Genomic DNA, 18,611 nt, shown 5'->3' with positions numbered 1-18,611 from the left:
CGCATCTTGTATCACCCTTTTGTTTTCTCTTTCTTTTCGTGTCCACAGACCAGGCCCGCCGTCTAATTTTAACAGGCAAGCACCACATATGATTGCTTTTCTCAGATGCGTCTATTCGTGGTAATTGATCCGGCCGTAGAACCACCGGCAGCAAAAATCAGGCTTTGACCCTTGACAGATCCTGATCAGCATCCGTGGATCTCAACAATGGACTTTGGAGTCTACTTAGTCTCTGCAATCTGGCTTAATTTCACCAACGGCAACTGGCGTGGTGCCAGAGTGGTTAATGGGTGAGACTCGAATCCTGCTTGCAAGAGTAGTGTATAAGATATCTCATGACTTCGGTCGCGCAAGTTCGAATCTTGTCCACGTCGCATAAAACCGATCTTTTTGACTTTTTGTCTGCTGGCGGACGGGCTCCGGTCTCTCCTTTTGCTCTGTAGCCTTTGTGCATGCATTGAAATCGTAGGCGTGGGTGTGGATAGGCGTGGAAGAATAGATACTGGTGTTTCGGCAGGGTCCAACGCCCTCATTTTTCATTGGACGTTGTCGATAGATCCAGCTTGATCAAGAAAATGTGTAAAGGCCACTTTCATGCTGAGGCGGTGAAAGTCTCCGATGGCCAGAACTTGGCAAGCATTATGGCTACGCTTCGTCCATATTACTCGGACAAGATATGAATTGGGCGTCTTAGAAGCGAGCGAACAGATTTGATAGATACAGACAGACAGACAGACAGACATTGCAAACGTACACGGCATTTGATCCTTACATGACTTCCCAGAAGGCAAAACGAGCGTGAATTCCTTACTTCCCTTCCTCACCACTCCCTTCGTAGACAACCAAAAAAAAACCCTCCTTCTCCTCCCTCTTCCATCTCCAAACACTTCTTCCCCGTAGAAATAAATCAAAAGGGGAAAACTTCAAACCCCCCACAAACCACTCACTCACTCACTCACACCTCCACTTCCACCGCCTCAGCCTCCCACTCCCCGCTCACCGCCCCCTCATCCGCCTCCATCTTCTCCAACGCCTTCTCCGCAACCCCCGCCGCTCCCTCGGCCGGGGCCCACACCGCCTTCCACCTCCCCTTACACGCGACTTTCACCGTCTTCCCTCCGGCCTCCTTCACCTTCTTCAGCGGCACGACGGGCTCGCGCAGGACCACGTCCTGGCTCTTGCTCTCGCCGGGCCCCAGCGAGACGAGCTGGTCGCGGCCCGGCGGCAGCTTGCGGCTGACCTGGATGGTGGCGAGCGGGAGGGGCTCGTCGGAGCCGCCGCCGTAGACGGAGATGAGGCCGAGCTGGAGGGCGAGGGGGTCGAGGGGGGACTCCCAGTTGAGGAGGGTGAGGGTGGTGGAGGGGTGCGTGTTTTTGAGGGTGAGGGTGAGGGTGGGTGGCGAGGTGGACGACTGCGCGACCGAGACGTGGAGGTGCGAGAGGTCGCCGGTGGTGATGGCGGCCATTTTGGAGGTGGTGTATGGTGATGGCGTGCAGATGGCGGTGTAGTAGTAGTAGCTGGTGATGGCGAGGAGGGTGAGGATGGCGGTGAGGTAGGGGCGGCTGCTCAGGATGCTCATGGGTCGTTGCGTGCCGAGATGATGATGGTTTCGATGGAATTTTAGGTCCAGGCTGGCTGGTTGGATCGGGGGATTGAGGTACACAGTCGGGGCCTTGGGATGGGAGGACTCGAGTACCCGTCACTCAGGGCGGTGGTCAGAGGCTTGCGTGGCGGAATCACCGGCAGTCTCGAGACGAGGGACGGTGGTCTCCGAAGTCAGTCGGTTGTGTGCGGAGCTCGTGTACCGAATGTGAGGGCTATTCAGCTTCCGTGTTAGGCTGGATCAAGTGGTGATGACGGTTTGGTGTCTAGCCAACTCACAAATATTGGCCGAGGGAATCCTATTTGCCGGGTGGTGGGCTCGGGTTTGAGAGGGGTGAAGCCGTGCGATCCGCGATGTTGGAGGAGGCGAAGTTCTCGGCCTGGTGGGACGGTCTTATGACGTGCAGCTAGCCGGGAAGGGAGAAACGTCCCGAAGGAGAAATATGAGCGGTGGCGCTACCAAGCCTTCTGGGGTAATCCTTCTACGCGACGTGACAGCAGAGGCGGGCGGGGCAGATAATGCCGGGCAGCAGTCTGGGCGCCAAGAACGGAGAGCGCTTAGAGGGGAGGGGTTCGCGGGCGGGCACGATAAGAGGTGGGAGCGGGCTGAAGCGAGGCTGTAGGGTGACGCAGGAACGGGCCAAAAGAGCAGGTCATAGAAGGCGTGGAAGTAGGTAAAGAATAGAAAAAGGACGGTTACGGACAGTAGGCACAAGATGCGGCCGTGCACAGAAGTAGATGGAAGGGGAAGGTGACGCAGCAGGCCCACACGCAGAGGAGGCCTTGGCACCGCCACAGCGAAACAGAGGCCAGCTTCGGACGGGGCCGACGGTGCGCATGAAAGCAGAGCAGCAAATACGAAGGGCCGGAGAGAAACATGGAGCCTGCCTGGTGCGAGCTGCCTCTCGAGGCGCCGGGCAGCGCAGCCAAGGCGCCAAGACGGAATGAATTCGCTCGGCCCTCGCGGCGATTCGCGCGGATAAGTCGAGTGTAGGTGTTGCAGGGCAGGTGCTGTAGTTCCTGCAGCTTGAGACAATTGGCTCAGGCGTCGTCGGCGCGGGCAGGCGGGTGACAGCGATGACAGCGGTGACGGCGTGGGCGGCCGCGTGGGCGCACCGAAGCCACCGAGGAGCTGGACATGGCAACGAGCGTCAGTGGCGCTGGCGATGGGCAGAGGGCGCAGGAGTGCGATAGAGGTTTGTATGGTGCGGGAGGCGCGCGGGAGGGAGCAAGAAGGGCAAGGGCGCATGCCAAGCTCCGGCTGCAGCTGCCCGCAAAAGGCTTCGCTGACCTCCGCCCAACCACCATCGCCGACTCCTCTCACCACCGCGCCATCTGCTCACAATGCCGCCCGCCAAGCCCGCTGCATCGCGAGACAGCCGTCCGCAGTCTCCAGCTTCCCTGCCCCGCTCCTTTTGCCTTCCTCATGCGGCAGTTGTTTCGTCCATCGCGGCTGTGCTCGCCGCCTCTTCGCACCAACCGCAGCTTTAATGAAGCCTGCTCTTATCTCCCCTGGTCGCACCCGATCGAGCCATGCCATTGGCCATGCCCACCTGTTATGTCAGCGCTCGCCCGGGCCCAGGCACTCCCGCTCCTCCGCGCCGCCTTCTGTGCTTGCCTCTATCGGGCGCCCGGATCGACGGCCAGAACTCAGCACTGCGTCTAATCGCTGAGCTACGCCCGAATCTACTTGCCCCCGTCGCTGATCTGTGTCCCCTTGCGCCACTCTCACCGAGCCATCAAGAGTACGCCAATTTGTAGCCAAGGGCAAAGAAGGCTCCGTAGTGCTCAGTGACTCGGCTTGGCTCGCCGTGGCATTCCCACCACCAAACCACGACCAACACGATGCCATCGCCTTTGCATCTATCTAGCCTGAACCATGCAACGGCTTGATTTCTGCGCAGCTGGCTGTCTGCTGTTGTACCTGCCAGCGAGGCCATGCATGGTGCTCCCTGGAGATTAAGACCCGCCCATGGCTACCACCCCCGCTCCGGCCATGGGCACAATCCCCGTGCTCCATGTCTGCACTGCAGCTGCTATCTTGCCACAGGTGATCATCCCCACGCATGCTATCCTTCCTTCTGTTTTGCGCTTGGCTCCAGAGTCGTCGGCTGAGCCGTCTGATCAGGGCATAGCCAGTTCCCAACCTCGATCCGCACTGCCCGCAAACACTATAAAGAGCCCATGTTTCTCCTCCTTGGTAGCACCATCAGCAGCACCCAGCAGCCCAGATCACTCAGTCAGAGCCTCGCCTACTCTTCCGCCATCAACCCCAACCACCGTTCAAGATGAAGTTCTTCACTGGTCTTTCCATTGCCGCCCTGGCCTCGGCCGTGAGCGCCGTCTCCCTCAACCTGAACAAGCGCGACACTCCTCTGGACGTCAAGCTTGAGATGGTCGGCAACACCGAGGTCAAGGCCACCGTCACCAACAACGGTGACTCTGCCCTCAAGCTTTACAAGGCCGGTTCCTTCTTGGACTCTGCTGCGGTTGAGAAGGCTGAGATCTACTCTGCCGGTAAGTTGCTTCCCGTGCCTGCCAACCAACCCGCACTGACATTCTCCAGAGAGCCGTGTCAACTTCCAGGGTGTGCGCCTCCGCACGCTGACCAGCAGCCTCAGCGATGATGCTTTCCAGAGCATTGCCGCCGGCGAGACCATCGAGGTCACCTTCGACGTTGGCTCCACCCACGATCTGAGCACCGGTGGCTCCTACGACATCCTGGCCCAGGGAGCCATTCCCTTCGCTGAGGCCGACTCCACCGAGCTCACTGGCGCTCTGTCCTACCTGAGCAACAAGATCAGCGCCAACGTCAACGGCGCCGAGGCCGCCAAGGTCCGCCGTGACTTCTCCAAGCGCGCTGCCCTTCAGTCCGACTGCACCAGCACCCGTGGCACTGCTACTCGCACTGCTCTCACCAACTGCCGCAGCCTTGCCCTTGCCGCCTCCTCGGCTGCTGTCTCTGGCTCCTCGTCCAAGTTCTCCGAGTACTTCAAGACCACCTCTTCCAGCACCCGCAGCGCCGTCGCCGCCACCTTCTCCAAGGTCGCCACCGAGTGCGGCAGCACCACCAGCGGTGCTTCGGACTACTACTGCACCGACGTCTACGGCTACTGCGAGAGCAACGTCCTGGCCTACACCATCCCGTCCCAGTCCATCGTTGTCAACTGCCCTCTGTACTACAGCGCCCTCCCCGCTCTCACCAGCTCTTGCCACTCTCAGGACCAGGCCACCACCACTCTCCACGAGGCTACCCACCTTACTGAGATCAAGGGCACTGATGACCTTGGCTACGGCTACAGCGCTGCTACTGCCCTGTCTGCCAGTCAGGCTCTCAACAATGCCGACACTTATGCCCTGTACTCCAACGGTATGTCACAATCACCTGCACTTAGCATGTACGATGCAGTCCCGCTAACGGATACTCGTAGCCATCTACGCTGGCTGCTAAATGCGTTGCCGGTCGCTCTCTGGGCTGCAAACGTCTCGACAAGATGCTCAATCCCTTTCCTCGAGGATCCCGAGCATACGCCTTTCTCTTTCGTTTCGTCCTATGTACAAGCTTTTGTATATAGCTTTGGTTAGATTGCGCAATTACAACTGTTTATGACCGGTCAACCTGATACAAATGCCCTCAGCCGGCTGCTTGATTGATGACAATACTGCCAAACATTGACCCAATGTATACATCAGACAGTTGAAGAGGGACCCTCACTTCGTAGGTCTTGCAAGAGTTTTCCTGCCTTGCTGACACGAGAAGGTGTTCCAGCGCGCTTTTACACAGCGACTGAGGTTTGTCCAGAAATCCACTCCGCACCAAGCAACTGTAGAGTGAGCACACTGATTTGCATTCAATGCACGTAATGGTATGTTTTTCCGCCGCTCATCGCGTACGCAGCTGGTGTGAAAGATTCATAATGCAGTTGTTCCAGTCTCGTCCGAGATGGTGGGTGACGCAAGTGGCATTGATCAGTAGGTTCCAAGGCGGGAGGTTGCACTGCCCTGTCAATACATGCAGCCTTGTCGCATGGCTCGCTTGCATTAGCTCGGAGGCGCTACAAACGGCAGCATTTCCGTGGGTGGCTTATGGTAGGTGCATGGCCATAATGCCACTACACGCCTTGTCCAAGTAGCGATGTCACAGCTTAGAATTCCATAAGATGATTCAGCCCTACGCCTCATTCTAAAACTCAAGGAACTAGATTTGTGTGCAGTGCTCGAAAAGGAAACTTCCCGTCAGATCTGACGAGGCTCTGCAACTACCCGAGACCAAACATGTACCGGGCGACGCGCCGACCAACGCCAGGCTGCCAGCAAGTCAGACCCCGCGGATCCCGCCGTCAGGCATCTTCAGCGCGTTTGTCTAGCTCTAGGTCTCAAAGATGAAAGGGGCCTGCTTGGGCGAGAAACATGCAGCTCCTATTTCTTGCCTGCTACTGATCCGCTTCACGTTCCAAACTCTACTTTGTTTTGCCTTCACTTCGATCCCATATGTGCTTCCTGGTTTTCCTTGACACGCGCTGCCACTAATAGCATTTGATTTTCTTGGTTCCCAGAGCTGGAGTACCAGAATCTCTCCCCCATGATGCTGGACGACGTGCTCCCTGACGCGCCTATGGCCGTCATTCCTGGTGATGCCAACGACGGCATTCTCGGTCTTCTGTCCCCCAAATCGACATTTTCCCAAGAGCAGCAACAAGCTTCGGCCCCAGTACTGGCGGCCACAGAGCCACAGAGCCAGCGGGCGCCCACCCTCCGGGACCTCACCGATGAGCAGCTCCACGCCATGCTTGCCGCCAGCTGCGGGACACCGCCTCCTTTCGAGACCGTCAACCCCTCTGCTCTCAGCTCTCCCGGTCCAGCCACCGACTTCTCCGGTAGCGACGATAGCCTGGCCACGCATGCTACCTCGCCCTTTCACCCGGCCAACCACCGGCTCTTCGGCGAAGACTACATCAGGACCTCGCTTTCATGTCCGCCTACGCCTGGTCAACCGCCGCTACCGGCGCCGACCGCTCGTCGCTACTCGAACCACCTTAGCTTGCACGATGATGCTTATACCGAACCGTACGACAGCCCAGTGGCCTTTCCGCTCAACGACCAGTTGCCAGATCCCGTCGACGTCGATCATCAGCCCAGAACGTGCTTCACACTCCACCAGAAACTGCAGGACAGTCTGATGCAGGAAGACGACAGAAGTCTGATGGACCGACCCCATCATCAACTGCCGCCACGCATTACGGTCCTCCCTCACAACCAAGCACTACCCCATGCTCCTGGCCCATCGCACCACCAACAACAATACGCCTCTTCGCCGAACCCACCGCCATATCCGCATCCGTATCCCCAGGCGCAGCAGCAGCAGCAGCAGCAGCAGCAGCAGCGACGGCAGCACCTCCAAGCCCAGCAGCAACAACAGCAGCCATCAAGCTCCTCCTCCTCCTCCTTCTCCTCAAACCCATCAAACACACCGGCACCCCCACCACCAGTCCAAATCACCTTCCACCGCCAAAGCGGCCACTTCATCGGCCAGCCGCGGCCGCGTCAGCACCCTTACCCTCCTGCCGCCGCCGCGACAGGACCACCACGCCAAACGGCCCCGACCGGATATTACCAAACCGTGCAGGGGCAGGACCGCGAGCCCAACGTCAACCTGCTGAGCAGATCGTCCGGCACCGTGCGCATCGGCACGCCGGTCATGCAGGGAGTACTGTCGCCGCCGTCGTTATCGTCGTCGTCGTCGTCGGCGTCACGCAGCACCGCCCCGTCTCCCGCGCCTTATCGTGCTCATCCTCATCATCCGTTCCCTCCGCCGGCCGACGGCAGCGGTGGCAGTGGCAGTAGCGGTGGCAGTCCGGCGTTCAGTCCCGTGCGATCGTTCGGCGCTGTTGCTGGCGCTACTGTTACTGCTGATTCGCCTCGTCAACAGCAGCAGCATCAGCGGGAGAGTGGTGGTATCAGCGCAAGGGGTAGGACTCGCAGCAACACCGCCCCAACTACGACGACGATGACGACGACGACGACGTCGTCGCCATCATCATCACCATCACCACCATCACCATCAAACGTCTCCGGACGACAAAATGGAGCACCCCCACATCCACACCCACACCCGCAGCGCCAACACCACCACCACCGCCACCTCCACCTCCACCGCCAAGCCCCCTACCCCTCCCCCTACCCCTCCCCCCGCCCAGCTTCCTCGCCCTCCTCCTCCTCTTCTTCCTCCTCCCCCCTTCCTTCCTCCCACCACCCCACCGGCCCCCACCCTTTCCCCCACCGCCCGCACCCGCACCCCTCCGGCGGGAGTAACGTCAACGTCCTCCAGCGGCAGAGACAGCAGCGGCAGAGACAGCAGCGGCGGTTGCTGATGTCGTCGTCGACGGCAGCGGCGGTGGCGGGCCCGACGTCAGCGCCGAGGAGTACGTCGGCTGGGATGGTGATTGTGGAGGAGGAGGAGGATGGGGACGACGAGACCGGTGCTGCTGCTGGGCGGGATGAGGATGCGGCGGTGGCGGTGGCGGTGGCGGTGGAGGAGCGGCATGCGCTGCATCAGAGGATGTGGACGCCGGAGCCGGGGGGTGGTGGTGGTGGTGGTGGTGGTGGTGATTGTGGTGTTGCTGAAGGGGTGGGCGGCCGGTACGGAGGAGGAGGAGGAGGAGGAGGAGGAGGAGAAATGGGGTTGGCGAGGCTGGTGGAGAGACGTCGCGAGCAGGATACGCTGATTTTGGGCATACAGGGGTTTGTGGAGCGGATTGGCAGGGAGTGCGAGGGGTTGAGCGGGTGGGTGAGGGAGGCGGTGGAGGAGAGGGGGGAGGGGGAGGAGAAGGGGGAGTTGGAGAGGTGAGAGTCTTGCTTCTGCTTTTTGTTTCCTTTTTTTCCCCTTTTTTACCCCTCATGTCCTTCACCTTGATTGTCGATCTTACCCTTTCGACTACCCACCGGCCGAGACCTCGGAAGTGATGGACGGCTAACGACCCGCAGGAAATGCCTTGAGAAACGCAACAGGAACTTCGCTGTCACGGAGCTTGACGAACCGCTGGAGCCCCTGCCGCGTTCGATGCAGATGGAAACCGACCTCGAGGAAATCCCATGGGACGTTCCTCCCAACGCGCAGGAGATCAGGAATTCTGATCGTACGTGAATTTCCACATTTCAAGACCTCTCTCTCCATGTCTTGCGCAGTTCCTGTACTAATTGCAAGTATCGTGAACATAGATGATGCAATCACGGCCCTTCTCGAGGCGTACAGCGTCCCGTTCCAGCCGGACATGTTTCTGGCCCAGAAGAAGGAGCTGTACCTCCGATTCATCGGGGCGAATCGGGCGCTGATGCATCGTGTCCTTGATTGAAGGCGATGAAGATATCACGACGGCGTTCCGCTCAAGACCAAATCTCTTTTCTTTTATTTCCTTCTTTCCGTACGAGGGCGGGGGTCTGCGTCTCCATGAAGAGAAGGCTGTGCGCGGAAAATGTAATGTATACTATTAGTAGGCGCAGACCAGTTCTCTCCGCTTCATCGAATGAGGATAAATGCACTGTTTATCCAGACTCCGCGGCATCCTTGAGACGTCAGCACGGTGTTGTGGAGAGAGAGAGAGAGAGAGAGATGGCGATAAATATGAAAGATGCAAATTGACAGCATAGACTGCCAAATTAACTTACGTCACACGTCTTGATTCGTTGATATTGGCTGTCCGCATTGTTAGTCTCGTGCAACTCCGCTGGTGCATGATTTCCAAGTTGGTTCTCATTGCCGAGTTCATTCTCATACGATGCAGCAAGTAGCGCGCTTCATATAGTCCATGTCGTTCAGGTTGTTTGTTCATTTTCAAAACCCACTCCCGATTCCCATTTTCATTCCGGATATTTATTCTGCGGTCGTCTCACCATCTTCAATCCTCTACACTTTCAGATCATACTTATCCAGATCTCCATACGTTTCACTCAACCTCTTAGCCAAATAATCACCACTCAAAACACCGGGATACTTTTGCTTCCCTTCCTCATACGTCCCCGGAATGGCTTCGATGAGCTTGTCGAAGTCCGGGTTGCAGAAATAAGCGACGCTGTACCGGGCGGGGTACTTTTCGAGCGACTCCTGGCCGGGTTTAGGCGGCGGCTCGACGACACGGTGCTTGGTACTCTTGATGGTGTCGTTGGCCCAGCGCTCCAGCAGGTCGCCGGCGTTGACTACGATCGTGTCCGGGATGGGTGTGGCGTCAACAAAGGTGCCCTTGGGCGACAGGACCTGCAAACCGCCGCGGTCGTCTTGGAAGAGGAGGGTCAAGGAGCCTGGGAGCACCCATCAGTAACCAGCCTCACGCACACGTGCAATCGTCTCTTTCCTCGCAAAGGCGAGAACGAAGGAAACCGAAAAAGAAGATGACCCCGCAGAAAGAGAAGAAAAAAAGAGAAACCCACCATAATCCGAATGCTCCCCGGCCCTGACCTGCACCTGGCCATCCTCCCTCTCAAACACGCTTTTCTCCACCTCAGGATAATGCAACAACCTCAACGTATTATCACCACGCCGCGTATACTCATCAAACCACCCCTCATCCTCCAACCCCATGCCCAACGCAACCGCGCGCATCACACCACGATGCAACTCCTTACACATCCCATGAAACGCCTCCATCACCTCGCGAAACGCGGCGCCCGCCTCCTCCTCCGCCGACGGCCACATATTCGGGCACCCGTCCTCGCCCTCGCGGCCAATCTCCATGCTCTCCTTGAGGTCGGGCACGGCGGCGCGCAGCTGGGCGACGTCGCCGGCGTAGTCGGCGCGCGTGACCTTTTCGCGGCCGTGGGCGACGTAGCCGCGGTTGGCGCGCGGCGAGTACCACGCCAGCGCGTCCTTTTGCGGCTGCGGCCGCGCGAAGAAGCCGGCCGAGTGCGCGAAGACGGCGCGGACGTCGGCGGCGGGGATGCCGTGGTTGCGGAGGTAGACGAAGCCCGCGCGTTGGAAGCCCGAGAGGAGGGCGCGCGCGGTGGCGAGGCGGGTCGAGGGCGTGGAGGTGGGGGACGCGAAGTGGGAGAAGTCGATGAGCTGGGGGAGAGGGGGGAGTGGTGGTGAGTTTGTCGGTTCTTTTTTCTTTCTTTTTTCACTTTCTCTTTCTTTCGTGGTGTTGAGGAAGGGGTTGGAGGGAGTCGACGTACGGGGATGAACAGGTCGTCCTTTTCGACGGCCGAGTCGACTTGTATGGAGGCCATGGTGGAGTAGGGGAGCTGCGACAATGCTCGTATTTTCTGAACTAAGAAATGTGGACCAGCGTCTCTGATCAGATTCTCGGGGGTGAGACGGCGGATGGCGGAGGCGCGGGGCTGGCTATATGGGCGCTGCGAGCTATCACGTCTCACGATCAGTCTGGACGCGGCGCAGCAATGGCGCTGATGCGGTCGGATCAGGAGACATGAGCGCGGCGTGGAGAGCATGGCTTCGAAGCATCGGCGCCCGCCGTGGAGATTCCGAAACGGGAGGATGGTGGGCGATAAGGGTGCGGGGCTTATCGCGGAGCTGCTGAGGCGGGCTAACTCATGCAGGTACACCTCCTCGACAGAAGAGTGGGAGACGTCGCGCCGTCGGCCACATCCTTGCTGCGGCTCGCGACCGTCGCTGCCGATAGAAGCCTCCCACAGTCTTGCCCCGCCCTGCCCCTCCTTCCTCTTTGAGTTACTGGCTGGCCGCTGACTACTTGTCTTTTCTCCCACCACCTCGTCCTCCAACCCCATCCTCTGCACAAACCACCACCCGCCATCATCCAACCGAGCAAAGAGCAAGGAATCAGACAAGGGAGAACACCAGGTGGCCACCGCAACCATGCCGACCGTCGACGTCCACACCCACGTCTACCCCCCGTCCTACATGTCGCTCCTCCGCTCCCGCACCACCGTCCCCTACATCCGCAACTTCCCCGACGCCCCCGACTCGGCCCGCCTCATTATCCTCCCGGGCGAGGACTCGGCCAGCACGCCCAGCACCTCGCGCGGCCGCCCCATCGGGCCCGAATACCACTCCATCGCCCACAAGCTCGCCTTCATGGACGCCCACCACATCGCCGCCTCGGTCATCTCCCTCGCCAACCCCTGGCTCGACTTCCTCGAGCCCGCCGCCGCCCCCGCCGCCGCCTCCAGCATCAACGCCGAGATCGAATCCCTCTGCGCCCAACACCCCACCCGCCTCTACCACTTCGGCACGCTCCCGCTCTCCGCCCCCGCCCCCGCCGTCTGCGCCGAAATCGCCCACCTCGCCTCGCTCCCCCACTGCCGCGGTGTCATCATGGGCACGTCCGGCCTCGGCGCCGGCCTCGACGACGCCCGCCTCGAACCCGTCTGGGCGGCGCTCGCCGCTCGAGAGATGCTCGTCTTCATCCACCCCCACTACGGCCTGCCGTCGGACGTGTACGGGCCCCGCGCCGCCGCCGACTACGGCCACGTCCTGCCGCTCGCCATCGGCTTCCCCGTCGAGACGACCGTCGCCGTCGCACGCATGCTGCTGGGCGGCGTGTGGGAGCGCCATCCCGCGCTGACGGTGCTGCTGGCCCATTCGGGCGGGACGCTGCCGTTTTTGGCGGGCCGCATCGAGAGCTGTGTGGCGCATGATGGGCATTTGAAGAAGGAGGGGAGGTTGGAGCGGATGCGGAGTCTGTGGGATGTGTTGAAGCGGAATGTCTATCTCGATGCGGTGGTGTATTCGGAGGTGGGGTTGAGGGCGGCGGTGGAGGCGAGTGGGCAGGATAGGATCATGTTTGGTGAGTTTGAGTTTGAGTTTGAGTTTTTTTGTGGCCATGGGCGAACGAAGAGCAGTGCTGACGCTGTTGAATTCGACAGGTACCGACCACCCCTTCTTTCCACCGCTGGATGGTGAGGAGACGGAATGGCTGAGCGTGAAGACCAACTATGCTGCCATAAAGAAAGCGTTTGATGGGGATGAATCGGCTGCCGAGGCCGTCTTGGGAGGCAATGCAGCGAGGATATTGAAGCTTGATCTGTGAACAGACGTCGTAGGGTGAGTAAAAGTGGCGGAATCACCGCTCATCCGCTCGTGCTAAAACGAGAATGGGAGACACAGAAACGCGGAATATGTTTCGGTTCAGTCAGGTATTGGAAAGAAAAAAAACGGCCGAGACACCCTTGGCATCGACGTCTATATTCGCCAGTCAGGCTCAACCGGCTACTGGCAACTTGCTATTTTTCCCGCCTTTCTCCAGGGACGTGTGAAGCTCAAAATATAATTTTCAATGAATCTGTCAAGGTCTACGTTTTCTTTTCAGAGGAAGTCCCCTCTAAACGATGTCGTCTCGCGACGTTACTCAGTAGTACAGCATGTTACTACCTTCGGAGTTCCTATCAACCACAGAACTCTGCAGAATCATCAGATTCTATCGTCCGGCGCCAATTCCCAATTCACAACCCAGCAGCCACACCTTTACCCATTAAAGTCTGCACAAGAGGAACATTTCTGTTCCATACAGGCCCTACTGACGATAGTAATCGGCCTGAAAGTACATGGTTTCCAGTTATTCCTAGTCAGCACCAGACGTCTTGCAGCATTCTTATCGATACCCACGGCACTATAGAACATATTCAAATTACCCAAAATTTACTTTATCAAATCTGATACTCTTGGCGCTGTGGCGGAGCGGTTAACGCGATAGACTAGAAATCTATTTCCTTCGGGAGCGCAAGTTCGAATCTTGCCGGCGTCGGATCTTCTTTTTGCTCCCTTACAGTTCACTGCCAGTCGCTGGGGGCTGTCGAGTGCTTTTTGGTGGTGTAGAATGCAAGTCTCTCGTCTTTCGACGTGGAAAGAGATGATGAGAGCTTTGGAGAAAAGAGCTATAATTAAGCAAAGTATAAAGGCGAATCCTCTAATTCAAACTGTGGTAACATTTATGTAGCCTTTTTTTTTCTCTTTTTGCTTCATAGACATTAAAAAGCGAACGCTGGAAGTACCGAGGGTGTAGTAACGGAGAATATATACAAGCCGCGCTTCTTTAAAACAGCATTGCGCTAACGTACTACTCGTGGGAACATTGCAATTTTGATTCCACCTGCGTGGAATAATTAACTATCGTACTACGATTCGTGTACCACTTCGAAACTTTACCACTGTCACCAAGTATCTCTACCATTCAGTAATATCCCACCATGACCCATAACGGCAGTTCTCGAAATGCGCTCGGCCAGACCCTTACATTTTTTTCTCCCTCCGCCGCATGGGTTCACCACTTCTCCATCAGTACCTTAGACCCCGCAACGCCTTCAAGTCAAGCCATAAAAAACACGAAGCCGCAACAGCCACACGGGCGAGTCGAAGAAACAGCAAAAATGGACGGCAACGGAAATGAGAGAAAGAAAACAAAACAAATTCAAGTACAACAACCCTGGGGACACGGCGGCAGGGTCTGCATCCGCCTTCGCTTGCCTGCCTCCCCCCACCGCCACCCCCCAACCACAACATCGCCATCCCCCAACTCCCATCACTTCCCCTCGTCACGCAAATCGAGAGGGCAAAAAAGAAAAAAGATAATTTCGGAGATTATGCGACGTGGACAAGATTCGAACTTGCGCGACCGAAGTCATGAGATATCTTATACGCTGCTTGCAATGCGAAGCAGGATTCGAGTCTCACCCATTAACCACTCTGGCACCACGCCAGATGCCTTGATCTGATAAAAAGCGAATTGACGTTTTAGTAAATAAGGTGCATACTGGGCAGCGGCTAAGGAATACCCATGAAGCTCGCGGTGGTGGGATGGACTGGGTGTATGTTTCGCGGCTTGCAGGGTTTGTTTCGTGGCTGTTTTTGGGGTGGTTTCGATTTTCAGGGATGCGTGGGTTGCGGGTTGCTACATGTAGTCTTTCCCATGCGTGGTGGGTGGGGACGGGACGGGACGGGACGGGACGGGACGGGCGGTTTGCGCCGTGAGACAATGCACGGTATCTAGACCTGCTGGTTGGCGTGGGGCCGTTCTTCTTGCTTTGGTCTGTGGGGGGACAAAATGACACCCAAATATATGCGTACACATGCTCCCTCCTGAATCGCAAAAGAGAATCACAGCATTGCGGTGGCGGCATGAGACAAGGGCAGAATTGGAGAAAAACAAGCAAATAATATCTTGCTCTAGTGACACTAACGAAGAAGACCCATTTGGATATATAACCAATAGCAAACCCTCCTCCCATCCTGCGGAAATTCAGGAACAAGAAAATTTCCCTTAGCATCCAACAACACCGCCGCCCACCGCCCTTGCTACGCCCAACGCTTTCATTAAAAATTGTCGTAATCCCAGCAAAACCCTACGTCGCCGTGAACCATCGACCAGTTTAAGAATACTGCAAACCACCATCAAGCTCTCTTTCTATCACTGAAACTTAATGACCGGCGCCTCTAGCCGAACGTCTACGCACTGTCGCTATCGACCGGCACGACCTTGACGACGTTGGAGTGATGGTCGAGAGCGACCTTGCGCTTCTGTAGGCTGGCCTTGGTCGGGTTCTTGGCGTGGAAGATGTCGTCGAGCTCCTCGAGGGTGCGGTTCTTGGTCTCGGGGATGAAGAAATAGATGATGACGGCCTGGATGGCATCCCAGACGACGAAGATGATGTACGTGTACCAGCCGATGCGCTCCATTGACACGGGCCAGGCGAACTGGTTGAGAAGCATGGCTGGAAAAAAGGGGTACATGTCAGTGGAGAAGTTCGCTGGCAGAGAAAAATAATTTGGGGGGTTTCTTAAGAACACTTACCGGCGTTGAGAGAGAAACTGGAGAAGGCCATGCCCTTGGCTCGCATCTCAAAGCTGAGGACTTCGACGGGGTAGAGAGCCTGTAGCGGGGTGATACCGAAAGAGAAGACGGCGCCGAACAAGAAGATCATGGCGGTGGCGGCCTTGGACGCGTTGGCGGCAATACCGGTTGCCGGAAGGGCGTTTCCGTCGGCATCGAGGATCTTATGCGCGTCATACACTGAAGTGGCGACGGTCATGCCGATCCAGACGACGGAGCAACCGATCATGGAGAAGAGGAGGAGCGGACGACGGCCGAGCTTGTCGACGAACAAGGCACCGCAGACGGCGATGAGGAACTGCTCGCAGGAGTAGAACAGGTTGATGTTGGCCTTGCTGATCTGGGTGTCGTAGCCAGCAGAGCTCAGGAGGGAGGCCATGTAATAGGACAAGACGGCTGTTGAGAGACGTCAGTGCAAGAACGTTGGAAGGGGTGGCAGACTGAAAGACTGACCGTTACCAGCCCACTGGCCAAAGACGGAGATGGCAATGTTGCAAGAGATGCGGTACCGGGCCGCACGGGTCTTGAACAAAGCGCTGTAGTCCCACCACCTCTTGTCGGAGCCGTCCATCTCAAGGTACTCCTCGTACTCGCGCAACTGCATCGAGACCCAGATGCTGTCAGTGTTGCCGTTGCCATGGTACTTGGCGAGGACGCGGCGGCACTCGTCGCGCTTGCCGTGGACGTACAACCAACGGGGCGACTCGGGCAGGAACCACACGAAGAGGACGATGATGCCGGAGAAGAGGAGCTGAAGCCAGACGGGGATGACCCAGGCGTGTGCGGCAGAGCTGTCCAGTGAGCCGCGCACAGCACCGGCGGCGAGAATGGAACCAGTGAACCAGAAGGTGTTGTACAGGGCGGTGACAACTGCAGGAGTCAGTTTAGAGTTGCAAGGTCAGGGGCAGGGACTGTACCTCCGCGGTAGGCCGGGTGGGTGACTTCGACGACGAACATGGGACCGGCGGCGGTGGCAATGGAGACTCCAAAGCCGAGGATGAAGCGACCGGCCTCGAACTGGCCGATGCTGGCGGTGTAGTAGGTAGTGGCGTTGATGATGGTGCCCAGGACGATCAGCAGGGCGCCGATGAGCATGCCGCCCTTGCGGCCGAAGCTGTCGATGGCCGGGCCGACGAAGGGCAGAGCGACAACGGAGCCGATCTGGTACATGGCAGTGACGATGCCGGCCCAGATGCCGTCCTCACTGCCGCCGAAGAAGGCCTTGAAGTCATCGCTGGCGAGCAGGCCGTTCAGCAGCGAGCCGTCGTAGCCGTTCATGGTGGAACAGCAGAAGCCGACCAGGCAGCAGCAGTAGAGGACGATGCTGGGGCCGCTGAAGGGGCGCGGCGGCTCCTTGATGAGGGCTTCGTTGTAGGCCTCGTTGCCGGTGATTTCCTTGACGGCGGCGACATTGGCCTTCTCGTCGAGCTGGAGCGGGTTAGCAGGCGTGCGGGGGGCGCTGAGGGACGGCTCGCACCTGAAGCTCGTCGTGGACGGTGGTGACGTCCTTGGAATCCATGGTCTGGGGTGGAAGTGGGTCTGGATGGTGTTTGGGGAGCTAGTCGGGGCTCCGGTGGGGGAGTTGTGGAATATATGTACGGAGCAGCAGCATCGGGGCGCCAAGCAGCGCGGTGGGCTGCAGGTCAGCTCACGCAGGAGGAGAGAGAGTTGGTGTGGCGTGGAGACAGGGTTGGGCAGCCGCTTGCCGTGCCGGGCCATGCCGTGCCACCGGGCAGGCGCAAGGGTTTCGGGTAAATCATTGGCGGCACTTGGTCGCAACCATCGCGGAGGGCCAGCGTCCGACTCTCCCCACACCCTCGTCGAGTCTGGGGTCAGCCCGTGCCTCAATCTGGGCCCCGGAGACGCACCACCCGCCCAGTCCGCCCGTCGCCTCCCGTCGCCGCCCGTGCTGCGCCAGCCGTCGCCCGTCCGCATCACCCACCGCAGACACGCTGTTCCCCACGGGGATCACGGCCCTGCATCGAACCAGACTAGAACGAGATCCTTCGAGTCCGTGTGCGGCACAGCAGACACCACCATCGCCTGCCGCCCGTATTGCATCCTCGCCCTGATCGCCGCACGCAGCACGCCCTGGACCACGCTCTCAAACACAAGCTGCAACTGTTTCACCAAAATCCAATGCACATCGCTCCCCTGTGCGGACATTTTGCTTAATTGCCGGGTCCGCCTCTTCTCTGCAGATTGTTCCACGCGCAGAAGGGCTGAAAAGCACGCAGGCCCGCTTATCCATGAAACACCTTTTGCCATCCTATCCAATCCTTCGACTCTGCCCGGGTGCTCTCGTCAGTTCCTCGCCAAATTAAAAATACCTCCCTCCTGCGGGAACGTCGGCCAGAAATCCCGACGGACCCCCCGCCCAGAATGCGCCCAGACGCACCTCATGCTCGGCTGCGGCGTTCGACCAGAAAGCTTTTCTGCCCAATCCACCCAATCCACTTCGCCCTCTTATCTGCTGCCGATGAAAGGACGAAAAGGAGGCGTCTGGCCCTAGCCTGCTTTCACCCCCGGGGCACGATGCGCCGCATCCTCCACCGCGCCATGGCGAAAGGAACAACGGCCAGCAAGACGAGGCGCGCGCCACGAGCCTCGACACGCATCCGAGAGATGCACGCCACGTGTGGTGACATTTTCTTTTTGTTTCTCGTCGACGCTCGCTTGTGACTGTGCCGCCCGAGGGCTTGATGCTGCCCCTCGTTTTGTGTCACGCTCTCGCTTTCTTTTCCACCTGTCACCACCGGAGAATGTCTTGTGGCTGGTGGCTTCTCAAATACCCTCATTAACTATAGGAGAGACGAGTGAAGAGGAGCCCACATGTTGGGCGTCAGCCGCCACCTCTGCTCATCCTTTCTGCTCGGCTGTCTGGCATCCTTCATCGACGACGTGCTACCGGCGTGAGCAAACTGTCTTTTGCCAATCTCCCCCCATCATCATCATCACGGCCTTTGGACAAGAGGCGGACCCCCTCCGTGAAGATGAACATCGTTTCGATACATCAATCCTCCTCTCCTTGACTGGGATCGAGCAGCGGAAGGAATACCATCCGCACACTCATGCAATGCATGCTCCCGATAATCAAGGTACTCGCCATCAGTTGGCTGGCACTGTTGACCTTGCCCGATGGCCGAAATTCTCGGCCGATGCTAGTGCCCTCGCTCCACGAATGCATACTCCGATCATCTACATTACCTCGAGTCG

The 18,611-nt window shown here is 58.3% G+C and overlaps 6 protein-coding genes across 6 annotated transcripts; 3 read left to right on the top strand and 3 right to left on the bottom strand.

Annotated features, from left to right (window-relative positions):
* Positions 1-955: 955 nt before the first annotated feature.
* On the bottom strand, positions 956-1,579 carry BKCO1_6000050 (uncharacterized protein; the record flags this gene model as incomplete). The annotated part of the gene is made up of 1 exon (XM_020277716.1): positions 956-1,579. One exon carries the CDS (start codon positions 1,577-1,579, stop codon positions 956-958), a length of 624 nt encoding a protein of 207 aa, XP_020126720.1.
* A 2,311-nt stretch (positions 1,580-3,890) lies between these two features.
* BKCO1_6000049 (peptidase m35 deuterolysin) lies at positions 3,891-5,053 on the top strand (the record flags this gene model as incomplete). Its single annotated transcript, XM_020277714.1, has 3 exons — positions 3,891-4,119; positions 4,169-4,972; positions 5,034-5,053. 3 exons carry the CDS (start codon positions 3,891-3,893, stop codon positions 5,051-5,053), a joined length of 1,053 nt encoding a protein of 350 aa, XP_020126739.1.
* Positions 5,054-6,184: 1,131 nt separating this feature from the next.
* Positions 6,185-8,954, top strand: BKCO1_6000048 (uncharacterized protein; the record flags this gene model as incomplete). The annotated part of the gene is made up of 3 exons (XM_020277713.1): positions 6,185-8,445; positions 8,587-8,738; positions 8,821-8,954. The coding sequence occupies 3 exons, from the start codon at positions 6,185-6,187 to the stop codon at positions 8,952-8,954; spliced, it is 2,547 nt and encodes an 848-aa protein (XP_020126740.1).
* A 551-nt stretch (positions 8,955-9,505) lies between these two features.
* On the bottom strand, positions 9,506-10,818 carry BKCO1_6000047 (2og-fe oxygenase family; the record flags this gene model as incomplete). Its single annotated transcript, XM_020277712.1, has 3 exons — positions 9,506-9,897; positions 10,027-10,654; positions 10,765-10,818. The coding sequence occupies 3 exons, from the start codon at positions 10,816-10,818 to the stop codon at positions 9,506-9,508; spliced, it is 1,074 nt and encodes a 357-aa protein (XP_020126747.1).
* A 607-nt stretch (positions 10,819-11,425) lies between these two features.
* On the top strand, positions 11,426-12,599 carry BKCO1_6000046 (uracil-5-carboxylate decarboxylase; the record flags this gene model as incomplete). The annotated part of the gene is made up of 2 exons (XM_020277711.1): positions 11,426-12,356; positions 12,436-12,599. The coding sequence occupies 2 exons, from the start codon at positions 11,426-11,428 to the stop codon at positions 12,597-12,599; spliced, it is 1,095 nt and encodes a 364-aa protein (XP_020126748.1).
* Positions 12,600-15,010: 2,411 nt separating this feature from the next.
* BKCO1_6000045 (lactose permease protein) lies at positions 15,011-16,914 on the bottom strand (the record flags this gene model as incomplete). Its single annotated transcript, XM_020277710.1, has 5 exons — positions 15,011-15,276; positions 15,357-15,791; positions 15,849-16,265; positions 16,313-16,823; positions 16,873-16,914. The coding sequence occupies 5 exons, from the start codon at positions 16,912-16,914 to the stop codon at positions 15,011-15,013; spliced, it is 1,671 nt and encodes a 556-aa protein (XP_020126745.1).
* Between the last annotated feature and the right edge of the window lie 1,697 nt (positions 16,915-18,611).

The sequence above is a fragment of the Diplodia corticola genome (genome assembly GCF_001883845.1).
Source record: "Diplodia corticola strain CBS 112549 chromosome Unknown scaffold60, whole genome shotgun sequence".
Classification (NCBI taxonomy): Eukaryota; Fungi; Ascomycota; class Dothideomycetes; order Botryosphaeriales; family Botryosphaeriaceae; genus Diplodia; species Diplodia corticola.
The sequence above is the reverse complement of the archived record's forward strand: the minus strand, read 5'-3'. Positions and strand labels throughout refer to the sequence as shown.